The sequence below is a fragment of the Schistocerca gregaria genome, chromosome 1, assembly GCF_023897955.1.
Source record: "Schistocerca gregaria isolate iqSchGreg1 chromosome 1, iqSchGreg1.2, whole genome shotgun sequence".
NCBI lineage: Eukaryota > Metazoa > Arthropoda > Insecta > Orthoptera > Acrididae > Schistocerca > Schistocerca gregaria.
In genome coordinates this window covers 218,236,954-218,258,656 of record NC_064920.1, presented here as the reverse complement: position 1 = coordinate 218,258,656, position 21,703 = coordinate 218,236,954, and the positions used below count along the sequence as shown (strand labels likewise).

The following is a 21,703-nucleotide window of genomic DNA, read 5'->3' as shown; positions in this document are numbered from 1 at the left end:
AATGGCAGTAACATACCATTCCAGCATTCCTGTTTTTGTCATTTTATTACATGGCGGACTCGAGCACAGAACCATTTAAAGACAGTGTGATGCTCCATCAATGGATATTGCTTATGGTGTTGAAGAGCTCAACTGTGATCTCTGAAGACCATAGTGATTTCTGAAGTCCTCCAAAGTACTGTCTTTGACAGGGATCCCAAGGAATAGGGTATCACTAGGCCTGCTGCTGATAAAATGGCTGTCATTGTGCTCTGGACAGATGCATCGATACCTCCAATGTGGCAGGGTGCTAAGGATGACAGCAGAGACAAACGCATCCCATTTAGCACTGTTGAGAGCCCAACTTTGTGGAACCCAGGCATGTGATGCTGAGAGAGGGACAGGATGATCAGAAAATGATCACTGTCACACAGGTCACTTTGGGCTCTCCACAGGATAGAGTGGAGAAGACCAGGGCTGCTGATGGAAAGATCACTAGTCGAATAAGATCCATATGCCACACTGAAGGTTGTTGGGATACTGGTATTCAAGAGAGAAATGCTGAGCCCTGCAGGAAAAGTTTCCATAGCTTTACTGTGGCCAGTGGTTGTAGCCCACCCCACAAATGGTTGTGGGTACTGAAGACAACCAAATTGAGGGAGAGTGGGGGCACCTGAGAAATCAGTGCAAACTTTGTGTTCTGAGACATTTCACCATCGAGAGGGAGACACATGTTACAGACTGTAAAATCCATAGACATTTTCACAAGAACAGTCCGGCCTTGAAAATAGTACCAAGTGGAACATGATCGCTGTAGACATAGTCCAGAGCATACATGCAAACACTTTACCATAGTCAGCTCATTTCTTAAAATAGCCCCAACAGCCATGAAGGGCAGGAGTTTGCAATCCTGGGAACCCAAGTTTCCTGGAGGGCAATGCAGAAATCAGGGGAAATATGTAAGAAGCACCATAGCTCAGCCAGGTGGTGAAAAAACCATTACAGTTCCACTGGAGTATCAGCTATTGGTATCCTGTGTGGGGCATGAGGGACCAAACAGGCAGGTCACATGGGCTCTGAATCAGGTTGTGTCCAGTGCCACTGGGGCAACCAGGAACTGTGCCTCGTTTACAGAGTTGGGACATGCGGGGTCTGATGGCATGGGGAACACCAGAACCTCCTCTGCCTCGGAGGACTTCTTTTTGTCCTTCTCCTTGGGTGACTTCAATGTCTATGGGAGTTTGTCTGCTTTAGTTTCAGGGACAGGGGAGGAATGCAGAGCAGTGAACTGTGACTTCTTCAGCCACTGGTTGTTATATGGTTGCAGAGCAGCACACTCCTTGGAGGGAAGCATCCAAAGCGGCTCCTTCCTGGCGAAACACACTAGAGGAGGATATTGCTTCTCTGGCTGAGGGCTGGGGATCCCTGTCCCTGGTGGGTAGGGAGTCAATGCTCCCAAAGCTGTGTGCAAGAAATGGTGGTAGGAGGACTCCCAACCACCAGGGGATCAGGTGTGGTCAAGTGGCCCCAAGGATCCCAATAGAACGCATGATGGGCAAGGGTACTGCTGCTTTAGAGAATATCGCTGTAGCCACAGCAATCATCAAGGAGTGGGCACAAGGAGCATATGCGTAAAACTGTCGTTCACAATCTTTACAGAAAGTGTCGGTAATACAATGCAAGGACACTGCCATAATCTCATACACTTGAAGCATCTCATGGGAGGGGGAAAATACAGTTAAACATCACACCACCATCTTGATCTTTTCAGGCAATGAGTTACCTTCAAAGGCCAAGATGAAGGCCCCAGTATCAATCCTATCGTCCTTTGGTCCCTGTTGGACACAAATGACAAAATGTAGACCCACATTGTTCCAAACCTGCTCCCAACTCATTATCGGCCTGTAAAAGGAGGTTTCAGTGGAAGATAGTACCCTGTACCATACTAAGAAAGTTACGGGGTTGATAGTGACAGCAATGTCACCTAGCTTGTCAGAAACGAGCAGTACTCGTAATTGTGCATGGGACGCCTTTTTAATCGAAACTGAACCACTTTTCATTTTTGAAATCACTGCTTCTCTCCCAAAGCTGCACTTAGGTGCTAAAAAAACAATACCAGCTTTGTGGGCAAACCAGATGATCCTTGTGCAAACTAAGTATTGTGGGGAGTATTTCTGTTGCCCAGAATCCATTTGCCCTAGTACAATTCTTGTGTGGTCAGGAAGGCCACCACTGCTTACCATCTGATAAAGATTTATTTTGGGTCACCATGCTTCTCTTTTCTTTGTGCTCCTGTCACACACCAACAATAACTTTCACAGCCTGTGTTCTTTGGCAAATGCACATTCAGCATTACTCACTGTTAAATGTTTGTCCAGTAGTGTGGTATGGCAAATTCATTTGTTGTTGCAGGTGCGTGTACCAACAGCACTTGTTATGGTACGTGTAATAACAAAAGGCAAACAAGTTGGCTGCTCTGATGCTGAACTGTGATGATTCTGAAGATAGAGGGCTATACTGCCTGAAATAGCTTTCTTGCCTCAGAATGTGGTATGTGTTGCTTTACTCTGGTCACCTGAATTTTGTTTGTATCAATAAATACTGGGCACTCTCAGCTCCATGCAGGCTAAGATGTATACCAGGTACCTGGTACATATGCAGGTAATCTGCACCTGTCACACATAGCTTGGTCTGTACACCTGATGTGCAGCCTAACCTTCGGCACCTTAAATACTGTATGGGGTTAGAATGTGAAGGTCATACTTTCACGTGTTGACACCAGCATACATGTACTGTGGGAGTTTGGGAGCATTGAAGATAAGTATAAACGCTGCAGTCTTCTCTGGCCCTCCACTGAACCTTTTCATAGTATCAGTATATTCTACTATCCCTTCTTGTTTCCTCACCTGAAGCAGTTGGTTTGTAACCAAGTACACAATGTCTCTGCAGCTGACAACTCCTTTGCTGTAATTCAATGCTTTGCATAGCTGAATAATGGTCAGGTACTTTGCATCTATTTTAGCATTCAGTAGCTTGCCTACTAGGTCAACACTCCTGTCCCACTCAGAAGTTTCACATTTCTTGTTCTTTACTGACTTGACTGATCTGGTTATTCCTCCAAAGCTTTGTTTATGAAGAACAGAGATAAGTTTTAAAGCTTCCTTCTCTCATTCTCAATAACTGTTAAATCTAATATCTAGCACAGAATGTGGTCTGTCACTGTAAATGTCTTTATTAGTTTTAGCAGATTTCTCACATGGGCTGTCCACCTGAGGCCTTTTGATTGGTAGAGCTTCATTAAAACATGTTGACCTACCAATACTGTTGTGAGTTTTTTTTACACTCCATTTAAATCCCATGAGTAACTAGGAAAAATGGTTGAACTAGACAGAGCCCCATTATCGGGACAAGCATTATACAACTGGGGTGTGACCAGTACAACAGATGCTGCCTGCTGCCTGATAATTAGAGTTTTCCCTAAAAACAGCCATTCATCTCACCAGTGTCTAGTGCACAATGAGATTGGGGTTTCTAATAAAGGCTTGTACCATTGCAATCTCGGCAGTTAGGCAGTTAAGGCATGAATCCCATTTCCTGAGACAAACAACATAGCAATATCATGCCCCACAGTGGCATGGAGAAAGAAGGAATGCTACAGTAGCAGGGACATCACCAGGCACTAACAGAAACCGAGATCAAGGGAAATACAGGATCAAAGGATGTGTTGTATAAAATTTCCACTGTTATTCTCTCATTTTTGCCATCTTTGTAGATGTCTTCCTTCATCTCTCATGCTATGGCAGGTTGTGGTATGGACCAGGCAATAGAATTTTACTGTGTTACACAAGGGTCCCAATTGATAATAGCCATTTATTGTTACTGATGACTTTCTCCATTATAACTTCACCAAATACAATATGCCACTGCCTTTATTTGAACTACATGGTCAGCAACTTAATTGAATCTTACACCAAATGATCAACCAATATTTCAGGAAACACTCTTATTATCCACAGATGAATTATTACAAAATCCTTCAATTGACCCATACAACTATTTACTACAACAGCTTGCCCATAATTCTGGCAACCAACTGCCACTGCTTGTGGCACTAAGCACAGAGCAAACCAACCCATTGTGATGGCCAGAGATACAGTTTAATTTTTTCTCACAACCGGACAATGTTATTGTACTCTAAGCTTGTATGTACGCACTGAAATTTGGACAAGCTGTGTGGATGTTGGAAGTTCAATATTAATTTTGTATGTGATCATGCAAGAAAAAGGATGTTGGAAGATCTCCTAAATTCATATGATTTGATGGGATATGATGGAGAGCCTTGTAGAATATTAAAGTACTTTTCTGCACATATTATCACTGTACTTAGCCATATTTATAATTTTTCCTTTCAGAATACTCACTTTCCAGAACGACTAAAGTGCTCAGCTGTATAAAAAGGGAGAAAGGTAAAATGTAGACAATTTTAGACCTATTTCTATGCACCAGTGTTTGCTAAAGTTATTGAAAAGACTGTGTATATAAGAATAAGTGATCATTTTATTTCACATAATTTGCTATCAAATGTACAGTTCAGCTTTAGAAGTTGTTTAACAACTGAAAATTCCATATTGTCTTTTCTCTGTGAGGTACTGGATGGATTAAACAAAAGGTTTTGAACGCTACACATTTTTTTTTTTTGATTTAACTAAGGCATTTCATTGCGTTGATCACAAAATATTGCTCCAGAAGTTTGAGCATTATGGAATATGGGGAGTAGCTCACCTCTTACTTTAATAATAGGCAGCAAAAGAAAATTGTTCAAAGTGCTGAGAACGGCTATGGTGTGAGCTCTGAGTGGGGCATGGTGAAATGGGCCACTCTTGTTCCTTATCTATTCAAAAGATATGCCCTCTAATATTACAGGTAATTCCAAAATATTTCTATTTGTTGGTGACCCTAGCTTGGCAATAAAGGATGTTGTGTGCAACATTGGCTCTGTTTCAAATAGTGCAGTTGATAAGTTCATGGCTTGTAGAAGATAAACTAATGCTAAATCACAGAATGACTCAGTTTTTACAGTTTCTAACTCGCAATCCAACAAAACTGATGTTTTAATTCCACAGAATGAATAGTGAAACTGAATAGTTGGAATTTCTAGGTGTTCAGATAGATAGTAAACTGTCACAGAAAGCCCATGTTCAAGATCGTATTCAAAGACTTAATGCTGCCATTTTTACTATTCCAATGGTATTTGAAGAAAGTGATAGTTCGACATGAAAAGTGGTCTACTTTGCTTATTTTAATTTGCTTATGACATATGGTTTTATATTTTGGGGTAACTTCCCCATTCTCAAAGGATATTTTTGGCTCAGAATACCCCAACATATTTTTTACTGTTGTTTCTTGTTAACAATATCAGCTTATTCCCAAGAATTAGCAGCTTTCACTCAGTTAATATTAGACAGAAATTGAATCTGCATTTAGATCATATTTCCTTGACTCTTGTGCAGAAAGGTGTGCAGTATACTGCTGCATCTATTTTCAATACCACAAGAATTCAAAAAACTTAGGAGTAATCCAAACAGTTTCAAATTGAAACTGAAGAGTTTCCTCAAGGATCGCTCCTTCTATTCTGTCTAGGAGTTCCTTAAAAAATTAAGCTGATTCCTGTGTTATATAGTTGATTGTGTTTACATAAACTTATGGCTTGTCTTTTTTGGGTTAATAAACATTTTATTTTATCTGTTATTACCTTTATGTTGAAATTTCATGTACTGACATGTTCCATCACCTTTGAGATTTACTCCTTAATTTGGTCCTATGGAATGAGACGTATAAAAGACAATAAAAGTGTAGAAAGAATAGATGAAGCCAGAAATAAATTAAATGCATTTTAATTTTAGTTCATCCGTACAATACTATGGGGTCAACTGAAGTTCTGGGTACTGTGCATCGGTTTTGACCTGTGGTGTACTGAAGTTGTGGTGTGTAATGTCATATATTGGAAGTGCATTTGAAAGTTAGCTTAAAGTGTACCTCTCTTATGATAAATACATATTTTATGGAGGTTGTTGGGTGTGTTATTATTTGTAAAAAGTGATTATGTGTATTGATTGTGTCATGGATCCGACAGTGAAGTTTAACAGCCATTTGTTGACAGAGAAAATGTGTGACATGCCTAACGCCACAACTTTCTTTCACAAATATGGTGTATTGGTGGAATATGTTATGAGTCAATAATGTGGAAAGCTGCACAAATGTAGCAAAAGTGACTCTTTCCTGTAGCAGTGATGGTTTTATCTGCAGCTATTGGGGGGACAATTTGTGGTGATTGATGCAGGGGAGGGGGGCAGGGGATGGGGAGCGGGGCTTGATAAATCTATGTAATTTATACATGATATTTTGTTGCTGACTTCAAACAATGAAAAATCCAGGATGGAATGTAACAATATTATGAAAAGGAAAGAAAGTTGCTACTCACCATATAGCGGAATGTGGTTTCAGTTGTTTGAGACTGCAGTCGTGTTTTGCATGAGTGTGCATGTGTGTGTGTCTGTCATCTATTGTCGACAAAGGCATTAATGGCCAAAAGCTTTATTTGTGACAATCGTTTTGTTGTGTCTATCAATGACTCAGAATCTCTGCTATATGATTTGTTGCTGACTTATTATTTTTGGCATAATTCATCTATGTACTTTTGCGCCCACTATACGGGTGTCACTGATCATTCAGAGAGAGAGAGAGAGAGAGAGAAGTGAAATTTGATATTTCTAAGTATTTTCTGTTTTCAGAATGATTTTTCGCTCTGCAATGAGTGTGCACTGATTTGAAACTACATGGCAGATCAAAACTATGTGAGGGATTCGACCCTGGCACTTTTGCCTTTCGCGGACAGGTGCTCTACCGACTAAGCTATCCAAGCACGACTCACTACCAATCCTCACATCTTTACTTCCTCCAGTACCTCATCTCCTAGCTTCCAAACGTCAAAGAAGCTCTCCTGCAAAACTTACAGGATTAGTATTCCTGGAAGAACAGCAATCCAAGGTTCAAATCCAAGTCTGGCACAGAGTTTTAATCAGTCATGAAGTTTCAAATTAGTGCACATACTGATGCAGAATAAAAATTCATTCTGGAAACAATCCCTCAGGCTGTGGGTAAGCCACGTCTCTGCAGTATCCTTTCTTCCAGGAACGCTAGTGTCAAAAGAAATACCAGGAGAACTTTCTGAAGCTTGGAAGGTAGGAGATGAGGTATTGGCAGAAATAAAGCTGTGATAGCAGTTCATGAGTTGTGCTCAGATAGCTCAGTCGATACAGCACTTGCCATCAAAGGCAAAGGTCCTGGGTTTGAGTCCTTGTTCAATTTTAATCTGCCAGAAAATTTTACACCTGTACTCCACAACTAACTTTTCCCGCCAGGACATTTCCTGATTCCATGGACCATATACAAAGTCTTGTGTGGGGCAACTGATACATCAGCCAGATTCACGTGCTGTAAGAGCTGTAGATTGTGCAGCAGAAAATACTTTGATCAACAGCAGTCTACTGCACATTTTTCCTAATTACTAACTTCTCCCAATTTATCTTCATTACACTCCACAGAAAATAGTGGCTTTGTCGCAGTAGAAGTTTCCCGATCAGTTGGAGTACATATTAAGGATGGAATAAATAATTTTGCTCCTAGTCCTAGACATCTGACTTGTCCCTCTTCCCATGGGATAGAGACAGTAGGAAAAGCAACAGGGTTGTAATTGTCCATACTGAAGTTTCAATTACAATGATCATTGTTCTGGTGTAATTTAATATGTTTAATGTGTGAAATGTCCATCCTGATGCCACCAAGTCCAATCAATGGCTCTCCCCACAGGTACCACCCAGCTGCAGCAATGGCCATCTGGCACAATGTCCATTGCAGGAACTCCTTATGACCTTGGAAGAAAGGCATCTACTCCTTGGCATGTGTGGGGAACTAGCAGCTCAGGCATCAGCAATGTGACCCCTGTGCTGTGAGGTGGCTCAGTGAAAAGAGTACATAACAATCCCTTCAAATCAGACTGGCTACGGCATTCGCTTTGAAGAACAAGTACGAACCTAAGCTGGTATTGTGCACAGATGCTCTATAACACTGCATGCAGTAGGTACTATTTATTGTATTCTTTCCCAGTCGGTCCACACTAAAGAAAAATTTGGAAAATGAAGGCCAAACACGGAAGGGGACCACAAATTTGAAAATTGTTTTCTTATGTTTGAGTATTAAGGAACTCATTTTAGTTACACGGGTTAAGTTTAGATTATAATTCAGTCCAACACTGTAAGTAGCTTGTAACTTTAAAGACATCATTGTTTTGTGTTTGACCGCTATTGCGAATTTCATTTTAGCTTCATTGGTTAGGTGCAAATAATAATACAAATTGTACATTGCAAGTAGTTTGCTATGTTTTGGATACTGATTCATGGCTTGTGGCTATTATGGACATCATTTCTATTACCGATACAGAGTGAATTTATCATGACCAGCATTTGTGCCTCTCACACCCCCCCCCCCCCCCCCACTGTCAACATTGCTTATCATTAGCTGGTATCATACAGTACATTTCAAGTGTATATGGTATATGATGAGTCAGCATTTGAGTTCTCCTCCTCATTTCATTATTAGCCAGTACCGCGAAACTTATTTTACCTATAAATGTTAAGCAAAGTTAACAAAGGCTGATTTTTTAATGTGTGATTTTAGGCTTTTCCAACATATGATTATATTGAACTATTCTTATGTATTGAGCTGGACGGTAGCATCCAAATGGTGTGACATTTTGGTGAGCTACATTTCTACATCTACCTCTACATCTTCATCCATACTCTGCAAGCCACCTGACGGTGTGTGGTGGAGGGTACTTTGAGTACCTCCTTTGGTTCTCCCTTCTATTCCACTCATATTGTTCGTGGAAAGAAAGATTGTCGGTATGCCTCATGGTCTCTTCGCGAGATATGCGTAGTAGGGAGCAATATACTGCTTGCCTCCTCAGTGAAGGTATGTTCTCAAAACTTCAACTAAAGCCCCTACCGAGCTACTGAGCATCTCTCCTGCAGAGTCTTCCACTGGAGTTTATCGTCTCCGTAATGCTTTCGCGATTACTAAATGACCCTGTAACGAAGCGCACTGCTCTCTGTTGGATCTTCTCTATCTTTTCTATCAACCTTACCTGGTACGGATCCCACACTGGTGAGCAATTTGCTTAGGATTCTCCCAATGAATCTCAGTCCGGCATCTGCTTTACCGATGATCAACTTTATATGATCATTCCATTTTAAATCACTCCTAATGCCTACTCCCAGATAATTTATGGAATTAACTGCTTCCAGTTGCTGACCTGCTATATTGTAGCTAAATGATATAGGCTCTTTCTTTCTATGTATTCGCAGCACATTACACTTGTCTACTTTGAGATTCTACTGCCATTCCCTGCACCATGCATCAATTCATTGCAGATCCTCCTGCATTTCAGTACAATTTTCCATTGTTACAACCTCTCGATATACTACAGCATCATCTGCAAAATGCCTCAGCTCAGTGAACTGTCAATGGTATCAACAAGGTCATTTATGTATATTGTTAATAGCAATGGTCCTACGGCACTCCCCTGCGCCATACCTGAAATCACTCTTACTTCAAAAGATTTCTCTCCACTGAAAATGACATGCTGCATTCTGTTATCTAGGAACTCTTCAATCCAATCACACAATTGGTCTGATAGTCCATATGCTCTTACTTTGTTAATTAAACGTCTGTAGGGAACTGTATCGAATGCCTTTCGGAAGTCAAGAAACACGGCATCTACCTGGTAACCCGTGTCTATGGCCCTTTGAGTCTCGTGGACGAATAGCGCGAGCAGGGTTTCACACGATCGTCTTTTTCGAAACCGATGCTGATTCCTACAGAGTAGATTTCTAGTCTCCTGAAAAGTCACTGTACTCGAACATAATACGCATTCCAAAATTCTACAACTGATCGACATTAGAGATATAGGTCTAGGTCTATAGTTCTGCACATCTGTTCGACGCACCTTCTTGAAAACAGTGATGACCTGTGCCCTTTTCCAATCCTTTGGAATGCTACACTCTTCTAGAGACCTATGGTACACCGCTGCAAGCAAGGGGGGGGGGGGGGGGCAAGTTCCTTCACATACTCTGTGTAAAATCGAACTGGTGTCCCATCAGGTCCAGCGGCCTTTCCTCTTTTGTTGTCATCTTCAGGCAGTACTGATGACTGCTTGTCTTCTGCCAGGTCCCATCTTATATACCTCCCAACAGTTGTTGATCACAGGCCTGCAGTGATAGGGCAGGGCTCCACTGCCAAGCAGGATGGTGGAACTGTGTAGGCAGGATCCCAGCCACAGTCCTCAGTCTGAGCGTGATCACTGCTGAGCTCATGTTGTAGCTGGAGAGGAGGCACTTATGTTCGATGATGTTCTTGCTCTTTAGTTACTCCAGGGTGAATGGGTCTTCCCACTTACTGCCTTTGTTTTGAGCATGCACAAAGCTGGGTTCCATACCTTACTTAGCTGGAATCTGTTGGACTGTTTTAACAACATGGTCCATTGTAATTCACACTGTGGCCTTTGGAGATGCAGTACTCTGCAACAACTGACTTTGTCAGTTTTTCATTATATGAGTGACACCTGTGCTCGGCACAGCTTTCCTAATCGGTCCAGATCGTCTGGTCTGTGTACATTTTCCTGCAATGGCACATCAGATGTAGTTGACTCCTACTTTACTGTGTCCTTGGTTGTGCTTAGCAGACCTCAGCAATGTTTTCACCTTGGCTGGCAGGTGAAACACCCACCTGACATTATATTCTCACTGTTCCAAATGGTGTGTTAGTGCAATGAACACTTGGACAGATTGGCAATAAGGGGTCCAAACACCAAAGGAAGCCAAAATGTTTATGGAGGCACTTCAACAAGAAGCCTTTGATTCAGCAGCCCATAAACCACCATGCTTCTGCAAATACAGGTGTGCAGATGAAACTTCCATAAATTGGTCACGTGGACAACAGAATCTATAAGAATTACTGAATCATCAGAAAATCATATTCATGATGGAGATAAAAGAAAACAAATAACTTCCATTTCTGGATGTATTACTCAAGTGCAGACTGCATGGCACACTAGGACACAGTACCTACAATAAACATACTTGCATGCCTCCAGTCATCATACACCTTCACAATGAGAGGTGTCCCCAATACACTAGTGCGCAGTGCTCATGAAATTTATGATCAAGAAAGTTTAGCAGCAGAGCTGCAGCACCTACAAATAAATTTCCAAAATAATGTTTGCAATTATGCCAGACTGAGCATGTCATAAAACAGAAAAAAAACCCAAGCCACAAAGCACAGAGGAAAAAGAGAAAGTGCTACAACAGTGTTTATCCCATTATGTAAATAACACACAGCAAAAATTGGGAGAATATTAAAAAAATCTAACATTAAATGCATATTTCACCTGCTGCCCAAGAAGAAAGTTTTATTGAGCTCCTTCAGGATGACCTAGGACTCCTAAAACCATGAGTCTAACATGTCTGGTGCACATGTGGGAAAATTGTACACGGGTCATATAATCTAGACCATGGAGGAAAAACACGTGGACCAAATGCATCACACAGATAAACAAAAACTGACAAAGTTAGCTGTCGCAGAGCACTGTATCTCCAAATAGTTGTTAAAACAGGCCAGCAAATTCTTGGACAGTGTTTTAAACCAATGAGCAGAGATCTGATTACATGAAGAATTAATGAATAAAGACAACAGTTTTCACACAAGTAAGGCTTGGAACCAAGCCTTGAGTGTGCTCAAAGTACAATGGCAATATGGGAAGACTTTCATAAGTAAATATCTTAGCAGATGGTTAGTCTTCCCAGCTGTATGGTCATGGTCCATGAAACTTTCTTGTTCCTGACATTTTGTCTGGAGCTGCACTAAATGTCTTTGGAGATGCTCCGGGTTTGCCAAATCTGCAAGACTCATCAGAACAAGGAACATACCCAAAGATTTAAAGTGCAGCTCTGAATGAAACATCAGGAACAAGAAAGTTTCATGGACCACACCTACACAAGCAGGAAGATTCACTAGCAGTAAGTATATGGGAAGAGCCATTCACCTCTCGCAACCTGAACAGCTGGAACCTCACCACATAGAAATGCCTCCAGTAACAACATGAGGTCATCGGCGGTGGCACACAGACTGAGGATTGTTGTTCAGTTCCTGTCAGTGTACATTCCCCATCACTTCATCAAGGGGGATGGGAGGGGCCATACAGGATGAGTCAGGAGGAATGGTACATTCTTTAAGTGGTGTTATTATTTGTGATTCTGAACAAAAAACTTTAGAATATCACTGTCCTTTCCTTCACTGTATCTGACATACAGCTGTTTGAAAATCAAGGTGTCAGTTGCCCACCCTTCTTCACTAGCACTCACATATGTATATGACCAAAGTGACATTAGGCTACGTAGTGTTGCCTTTACTGCAACATTACTGATGAAGAGCTCACGAATATGGCTGTTTTAGGTAACTGTCTTAACGGAGTACAGTATCTTGATTTCCTTCAAAATGCATTACCAGAACACTTGAAGGATATTCCTTTGGCAATATGATGTCATATGTACTTTCAGCATGATGGAGCACCTACACATTCTGTATAGCCAGTGACACAGCACCTCACTGAAACTATCCTGGTCATTGGATTGTTAGGTGGAGTTTAAAAGTGAAGTCCATGAGCACAGAGTGCACAAAAAGGAAGAACTTCTTGACCTCATTTTACAGGTATGTGTTCAAGTAAAGGACCATATGAATAAGCTCGGACCAGCAACACAACGGTTGTCTACATGAGCTGCAAAATGCATTGCAGTTAATGGACTTTTTGAACATTTTTTGTGAGGAAATGTACAGAATTAAAATAAATCATTAGATCACAGTTTTGAATTTACTATCACCTGCATTTGTCTTGTTCCCCAACGTTTTCATTAATTTCCTTGTAAACTGTTAAGAACTGAGTATACGTACATATGATATTTTTTGTATAGAATCACTAATATTATCATCCCTCAATGCATATATCTTTCCTTCTGACTCATTCTGTTTAAGAAAGTGCCCGGCAAAGGACAAGCAATCATCAGCACAGCATGATTATGGCAACACCCCAGTTTACTCAAATACTGCACCATATGCCATCTAGATGAGTATCCAAGAACAGTTCAATACCAGCATTTACGTTTCATCCCTCACAGATATGGCTATATCACTGTTAGTTGGCATTGTAACAATATTATGAAAAGGATAGTTGCTACTCACCATATATCGGAGATGCTGTGTGTGTGTGTGTGTGTGTGTGTGTGTGTGTGTGTATATTTGCTCGACAAAGGCTTTGTTGGCTGAAAGCTCATTTTGTGACAGTCTTTCCATTGTGCCTATCTGTGGCTTAGCATCTCCACTATATAGTGAGTAGCAATTACGCTTGCCATAATATTGTCACTTTCCATCATGGATTTTCTATTAGTTGGCATTGTGGTGCACAGTATAGCCAAATAGGTAACTGAGGAAAACAACCAATTATGTGTTTTTTTTTATTTTATTTTTTTTTTTTTTGAAGTTAATATTAAGTTAATGTTATTTTGTTTAACATATGAATTTTGATTCATATCTTAAGGAGAGAAGGTTGTCTTTTGCCTGGTTTGTACCTATCCAGAGCCCCATATTCCCTTGAGTATACTGCTAGTTACAAGTTGGTTTTTGAATTACTTCAAATACATTTCTGACAACGAAATTGCTGTGATTGTGTGTTTTGTTATGGTTGTATAAGTAATGCGAATGTTGTCAATTTGGATTTAGACTAATTATTTACATCCACCATTTTGATGAAGCCAGGTATCAAACATTACATGCTACCTAATAATATTGCAATGAAAGAAATACACAAAATGAGATAGATCTAATACTGAAGAAATACCTTTTTATGCAAACATATTATTGCCAGAGTTTTTCTGCTGTTTCAGATATAGTAGTGTGCACATGAACATGTAAAAGGAAAATAGACAAGTGCCGATTGAATCTCAGTATATGATGTACTGTGAATGGATGGTTACACTCAATTAATGACTTGGAAAAGTCTGGCTGTATGTGTGTGTGTGTACATAGTGTAAGTACGATAGTGTGTCCAGCTCTGCTGTGCAGCGTGACAGAGAATTCACAATTAAGTATTCCTGCATTGCTCTGTGAACAGAGGATCCAGTAAAAGTTATGTATTGGATCCCACTTGCATTTTTCAATACAGTACACACATAAAAATTAGGTTGTGCTACCAGCCAATTCATTACCACAACCTTCATTTGGCTTTCACATCCATTTATTTTGCCAATTAACAACCAAATTGTTACTTTTCAAACTAATCTCAGTCTTGGGTTGCGTTACAGATCAGTTTGTCACCATAATCAAGATTTCGGGGTGGTGATGGTGGTGGTTCCAAAACCACACTTTACCCAAAGAGTAAAAACTTGAAACATCTTTCTTTCAGTTCAAACTACTAACACTTAAATTTGGCAAATGTATTATATGTAAATGTTATTACAGGTGTGTGTGTATATGATGTAACTTACCAAACGAAAGTGTTGGTATGTTGATAGGCACACAAACAAAAACAAACACAAAATTCAAGCTTTAGCAACCCACGGTTGCTTCATCAGGAAAGAGATGTGGGTTTTAAGGGAGAGGGTAAGGGGTCATTCCAATCCCGGGAGTGGAAAGACTTACCTTAGGGGGAAAAAGGGATGGTATACACACACACACACACACACACATATCCATCTGCACATATACAGACACAAGCAGACATATGTAAAGGCAAAGAGTTTGGGCAGAGATGTCAGATGAGGTGGAAGTACAGAGGCAAAGAAGTTGTTGAATGACAAGTGAGGTATGAGCGGCGGTAACTTGAAATTAGCGGAGGTTGAGGCCTGGTGGGTAACGGGAAGACAGGATATACTGAAGGGCAAGTTCCCATCTCCGGAGTTCTGATAGGTTGGTGTTAGTGGGAAGTATCCAGATAACCCGGACAGTGTAACACTGTGCCAAGATGTTCTTGCCGTGCACCAAGGCATGTTTCGCCACAGGGTGATCCTCATTACCAACAAACACTGTCTGCCTGTGCCCATTCATGTGAATGGACAGTTTGTTGCTGGTCATTCCCACACACCTTCAACCCATTACATGTAGTCTCCCATCCATCATGAAAGACACCAACCACTTTCTCGAACACCTGGAAATCTTACACAATCTGTAACACCCGGAAACCATCCTTGTAACCATTGATGCCACTTCCTTATACACAAATATTCCACACGTCCAGGGCCTCGCTGCGATGGAGCACTTCGTTTCACGCCAATCACCTGCCACCCTACCTAAAACCTCTTTCCTCATTACCTTAGCCAGCTTCATCCTGACTCACAACTTCTTCACTTTCGAAGGGCCAGACATACCAACAATTAAAGGGAACTGCCATGGGTAACAGGATGGCCCCCTCGTATGCCGACCTATTTGTGGGTCGCTTAGAGGAAGCCTTCTTGGTTACCCAGGCTTGCCAACCAAAAGTTTGGTACAGATTTATTGATGACATCTTCATGATCTGGACTCACAGTGAAGAACTCCAGAATTTCCTCTCCAACCTCAACTCCTTTGGTTCCATCAGATTCACCTGTCCCTACTCCAAATCCCATGCCACTTTCCTTGACGTTGACCTCCATCTGTCCAATGGCAAGCTTCACACATCTGTCCACATCAAACCCACCAACAAGCAACAGTACATCCATTATGACAGCTGCCACCCATTCCATATCAAACGGTCCTTTCCTTACAACCTAGATCTTCTTGGCAAACGAATCTGCTCCAGTCGAGAATCCCTGAACCATTACACCAACAACCTGAAAACAGCTTTCGCATCCCAGAACTACCCTCCCAACCTGGTACAGAAGCAAATAACCAGAGCCACATCCTCATCTCCTCAATCCCAGAACCTCTCACAGAAGAACCACAAAAGTGTCCTACTTGTGACAAGATACTTTCTGGGACTGGATCAGACTCTGAATGTGGCTCTCCAGCAGGGATAGGACTACCTCAAATCCCGCCCTGAAATGAGATCCATCCTTCATGAAATCCTCCCCACTTCACCCAGAGTGTCTTTCCGCTGACCACCTAACCTTCGTAACCTCTTGGTTCATCCCTATGAAATCCCCAAACCACCTTCCCTACCCTCTGGCTCCTACCCTTGTAACCGCCCCCGGTGTAAAACCTGTCCCATGCACCCTCCGACCACCACCTACTCCAGTCCTGTAACCTGGAAGTTGTACACGATCAAAGGCGGAGCCACGTGTGAAAGCACCCACGTGATTTACCAACTGACCTACCTACACTTTCTATGTGGGAATGACCAGCAACAAACTGTCTATTTGCATCAATGGACACAGGCAGACAGTGTTTGTTGGTAATGAGGATCACCCTGTGGCTAAACATGCCTTGGTGCATGGCCAGCACATCTTGGGACATTGTTACACTGTCCGGGTTATCTGGATACTTCCCACTAACACCAACCTATCAGAACTCCGGAGATGGGAACTTGCCCTTCAGTATATCCACTCTTCCCGTTACCCACTAGGCCTCAACCTCCGCTAATTTCAAGTTGCCGCCGCTCATACCTCACTTGTCATTCAACAACTTCTTTGCCTCTGTACTTCCGCCTCGACTGACATCTCTGCCCAAACTATTTGCCTTTACATATGTCTGCTTGTGTCTGTATACGTGCAGATGGATATGTGTGTCCATTCGAGTGTATACCTGTCCCTTTTTCCCTCTAAGGTAAGTCTTTCCGCTCTCGAGATTGGTATGACTCCTTACCCTCTCCCTTAAAACCCACATCCTTTCGTCTTTCCCTCTCCTTCCCTCTTTCCTGACGAAGTAACCGTTGGTTGCAAAAGCTTGAAATTTTGTGTGTGTGTTTTTTATTGTGTCTATCTACCAGCGCTTTCCCGTTTGGTAAGTCATGGAATATATGGTAAGTCATGGGATATATATATATATATATATATATATATATATATATATATATATATATATATATATATATATATATATATATAAAACAAAGATGGTGTGACTTACCAAACAAAAGCACTGGCAGGTCGATAGACACACAAAATTGTAATGTTGAGATACAGTATTACTAGTGTCTTGCTTGACACAGTAAAGTCATTTAAATATCTGTACATAATCTTGCAAATTGATACAAAATGGAACAAGCATGTAAGAACTGTGGTAGGGAAGGCGGTTGGTGAGTTTGGTTTATTGAGAGAATTCTAGGAAAGACTGGTTCACCTGTAAAAACCACTTACAGGATGCTGGTGTAACCTATTCTTAAGTATTGCTCGAGTGTTTGGATTCTGCATCAGGTTGGAGTGAAGGAAGGTAGCGAAGCAATTCAGAGGTGGGCTGCTAGATTTGTTACCTGTAGATTCAAACAACATGCAAGTGTTAAGCAGATGCTTAGCAAACTCAAATGGGAATCCTTGGTGGGAAGGCGATGTTCTTTTTTAGAAACACTATTGAAAAAAATTTAGAGAATCGGCTTTTGAAGTTGACTGCCATACGATTCTACTGCTGCCATCATACACTGCCCCGAAGAACCACAAAGATAAGATCCCAGAAATTAGGACTTATACAGAGGCGTGCAGGCAGCTGTTTTTCCATCATTCTATTTGTGAGTGAAACAAGAAAGGAAATGACTAGTAGTAGTACAGGGGTACAAAGGTCCACACAATATATGATGGCTTGCAATGTATCTATTTAGATGTAGACACTATCAAACTGGTTAAAATTAGATACTGGCCACCTACGCCTACCCCCCCCCCCCCCCCCCCAAAAAAAAATAAAAATAAAAAATTAAAATATCTTGATGTGGTGATAGACTGATCTGCAGCAAAGCCCAAGGTTTAGGTTATATTGGAGGGTGACAATTTGGTTGTGAGTTGGTGAAGCTAAGACATGTGAAAGCAGGAAATCTGTGTGCGGTACCATATTGACCAGTAGTGGAGTCTAATGTTTACGTACGTGTCATAATTAAAAATGCAGGAGGGGAGGGGAATGTCTAACTTTTTTTGTATACCTACTTTCTTTTGACTGATTTACTAAACGAAATACGTTTTAAAAATTAATTAAACATCTTAAATTCCAACCAACATGATGAGAAGTATCTACTAGACTTCAAGTAAACTGCAGATTAACCTGTCTCAACAACCAAAATTTCAAGGGGGTTCGACACTTCTCTCGATGTAACCAAAGGGGTCTCAAATAATCGATATCGTACTCGTTCTTTGACTCTCATCCCTAAGACAGTTGGACAGCTAAACGTCTATCTACAGACCAGCTTTATTAAAGTGTCTGACATACATGCGCACTCAGTTGTAAAAAAGTTACGTGCAGATTTCAGCAAGCAATATCAAACAAGAAGCTTACTTGATGAACAGTGAACCTCCAACTGCTGTTCCTATAGCGCTCAGTATCACCATTGGCTTTGATGGCTTCCAGACCATGTCTTTGAGAAAAACTGACTACTAATTTAAAGTAAAACTCGGCTTCGTCTTCACACACTTTCAATATCTCACATGGCAATACAGGATTGCCTTTTGTTTACTATTTACATTGCCGGTATGGCAAAGATGCAATGTCAATGGAGCTATATGCTAACTCAAAGATATTACGAATAAGATTGACAATTTTATGCGTGCTCCAAGAGCGTGAAAAAGTGTATGTGGCTGGGAAGCGGAACTGTGAATAGCGCATAACCTTAAAGAAATTCATTAAACATGTTACAAAAATGCTTCAGAGCCTCCTAGTAATTTTCCTTATAGTAAAGAATCTCAATGATACTATCAGGGATGGTAGCAACTGTACGGGATGATAATATATGGTTTAAACAAGTATCTTACCTAGAAAAGGATGGAATGTGTACGCTTTTTTGAAACCTAACTGTCACCCACAACGTTTTATGTATAGTCATACATAAAGATGAAGTGCCAGTAGAGTGCTATTTACTTTAGTCCATACTTTGTAAAAGGAGAATAGCGGACTGTTGTCTGTCCGTTCCAGACATAGTTGTTCAGAAAAATAAATGAACAGTTATCATACAACACTTTCTCAGCTGACGTAAATTGAGCTGAAGTGTTTTCTTTTTAATTTATTCGTCAACAACACGCCTTTTCGCTCCAACAAGGAAGTGGTCATAAGCAGTAGGAGCACACTATCTGTTGTTCAGAAAAACGGACAACATTCAGTATGTCGAGCAACAAGTGCAAAAATTGTGGTGGTACAGACATAGATGTCGACCCAGCCCGTGGTGATGCTGTGTGCACCAGCTGTGGTTCTGTGCTGGAGCATAGTATAATTGTGTCAGAAATACAGTTTGAAGATAATGCACAAGGAGGAAGAGGGACAATAGGGCAGTTCGTGTCATCTGATTCAAAAGGTGGAGCCAGAAACTTTGGAGGGGGTAAGTATTTATATTTTTATCAAAACTCCATACCACAGCCAATAAATTATAGTTTTTCGTTAGCAGCACATAGTGAGGCATGTAAAAAGGTACTAATTCATAAGTGTATGTTCTTTAGTTGATGTCTTTTTTTACATTGTATCATTTATCCTCATCTAAGTTATATTTCATCTCTGTGCAGTTTGATTTATTCCATATTCTTGAGAGTCGCTCACTACCTGAATCTACGGAACATGAAAACAATAAATATATGTAGGTCTACAAGTTTTACAGTGTTTAACTACCAAACTCTTACATACCTATGAACGAGTTGCATCAAAAGTGGAGTGAAGGGTATATACTAATCAGAACCGTCATACTCCTTGCTAGAAGACAACTGAATGGTATGTGTGAAGAATGACAGCCTCTCTGCTTCTTCATAGGCATAAATGTGTGTAATTTTGCCTTCACATTAATACAAAATGTCTGTATGTGACACAGAATTTCTATTAAAATATGTTTCTTGGAAATTCATGAGCAAATGTTTTTCAGTGTCCCTGTTGTATGCTAATGCTCACAGATGGAGGTATAATGGTTGAGAATGGACTGTATAAGAGGTTTATAAGTAAGGCCTACCTTTCTTCATAGCTGATTTACATTTCCTAGGAATTGTTCTGTGAATCTTATTATGGCATTCTTTTTCCCCAGCAATTAGATTTAGATGATTGGTCTATCTTAAAATCACTGCAAGGAGTGACAAATATACCAACAATGTGATTGATTCGTGTGACTTTTTACATATGATGTGTTACGGGAGCTATTGGGAATGGAGGATATGTTTTCAGATACAATTCTCACGCAGATTTAAGATTTTTAACATACAAGTGGTTTAGCAAATTTTTTGATAACAGTTGTATGTTTGCCTCCCTCCCCCTCCCATGCATGTGGCATCTTCAAATACGAGCCTCTAAGAACCAAAGTGGTCTAAGTCAAAATATTGTAGTTTTTGAGTTATACCACTCAGTTCAGTCACAATGAACAGAAATTTGTTGTGGAGAGGTGGTATAACGATAACACACCAGAACCACTTGAGAGCTCCAAATACATTTTTCCTCTAATGTAAGAGTGCCAGAGTGAAGTGCATTTGTGGGAACAGTGATGTAAGTCAAACAGCAAGGGCATGTGGTCTTATTGTTGTTGTTTGTTGTTTTGCATGTTTATTTACACTTAACAATCAAAAAGGCCTTGTAAAAGTGCTAGTAAGTATTAGCATTGTTTTCTTTTTTTAGATTCGTAATATCCAGTTGTTATTAAAGTAGAAATTGTCTTTATAAGGGAAGTTTGCACTCCACGCAAAATCTTTCATTTCTCATAAGTGGGAAAAATTGAATTATAACACTTTGGCTCTCAGCGGCTCATATGTGGATAATGTGAGCTACATAACATTTTCATATATGTATGTAATATGCACCAAAATATTCATCAGAGGGTTATTTATATTGAAGTGTGATTTAAATGTAGAATGACCATACGTCTTTGGTGATGCTGCAGATAATATGTTACAATCATCTTCGTTTTGTTGGCTTTGCTCACACACGCAGTGCGTCATCTTCCAACCCAACACAGACCTCTGGTTATGCTACATGTCTGTGTATTACCACAACTAAGATTTAGAGTGGCGACACTACCATAGTTGAATGTAATTTTTTGTTAGTCTTATACAAAATGTATGACACATTTATTTTTTCTTTCAATAATTAATTTGGTCATTTACTCATTGTTTTCTGTGGGTCCCATCACAAAGGAGACCTTTCAGTGATGTTGATAAAGCTAACTTGTGCATTAAAAAAGAGGAGTCATTGTTAGAAATTAGTATGTGCAGCGTGTTTGCAGTAATCCACCAGCACGCTGATACATACCATGTACTTATACTGGCTAAGTTTAATACAGTAAAATTATGAGGGCAGCCACAACTGTGAAAAGAGCTGCTACTTCCTCTGTTATATTAAATACTGGCTGTTAACGCCAACTGAAAGATTGTTATTTAGATGATGACATTGATTTATATTGAACAAGAAAGTTATCTGTGTGCTGTAAGAAAAAAAAAGCCTTCTTGTAATGAATGTTGCTACTTGTCATACAACTAATGGTAATCTT

General features: G+C 40.4%; 2 protein-coding genes across 3 annotated transcripts in view; one reads left to right on the top strand and one right to left on the bottom strand.

The window, feature by feature from the left end:
- The window catches only part of LOC126337419 (retinol dehydrogenase 13-like), a 65,587-nt gene extending 46,969 nt beyond the window's left edge, over positions 1-18,618 (bottom strand). Inside the window, exon 1 of the mRNA XM_050001467.1 lies at positions 18,535-18,618. Within this exon, the coding sequence (XP_049857424.1) occupies positions 18,535-18,611 (77 nt within the window). The 5' untranslated portion in view covers positions 18,612-18,618. The remainder of the gene's footprint in view (positions 1-18,534) is intronic.
- A 198-nt stretch (positions 18,619-18,816) lies between these two features.
- LOC126337296 (transcription factor IIIB 90 kDa subunit) overlaps positions 18,817-21,703 on the top strand; it is a 342,489-nt gene continuing 339,602 nt past the window's right edge. Inside the window, exon 1 of one of the 2 annotated variants that reach the window (XM_050001455.1) lies at positions 18,817-19,567. In XM_050001455.1, coding sequence (XP_049857412.1) covers positions 19,354-19,567 — 214 coding nt within the window. In that variant the 5' untranslated portion in view covers positions 18,817-19,353. The remainder of the gene's footprint in view (positions 19,568-21,703) is intronic. The other variant, XM_050001456.1, reaches the window with a different exon arrangement.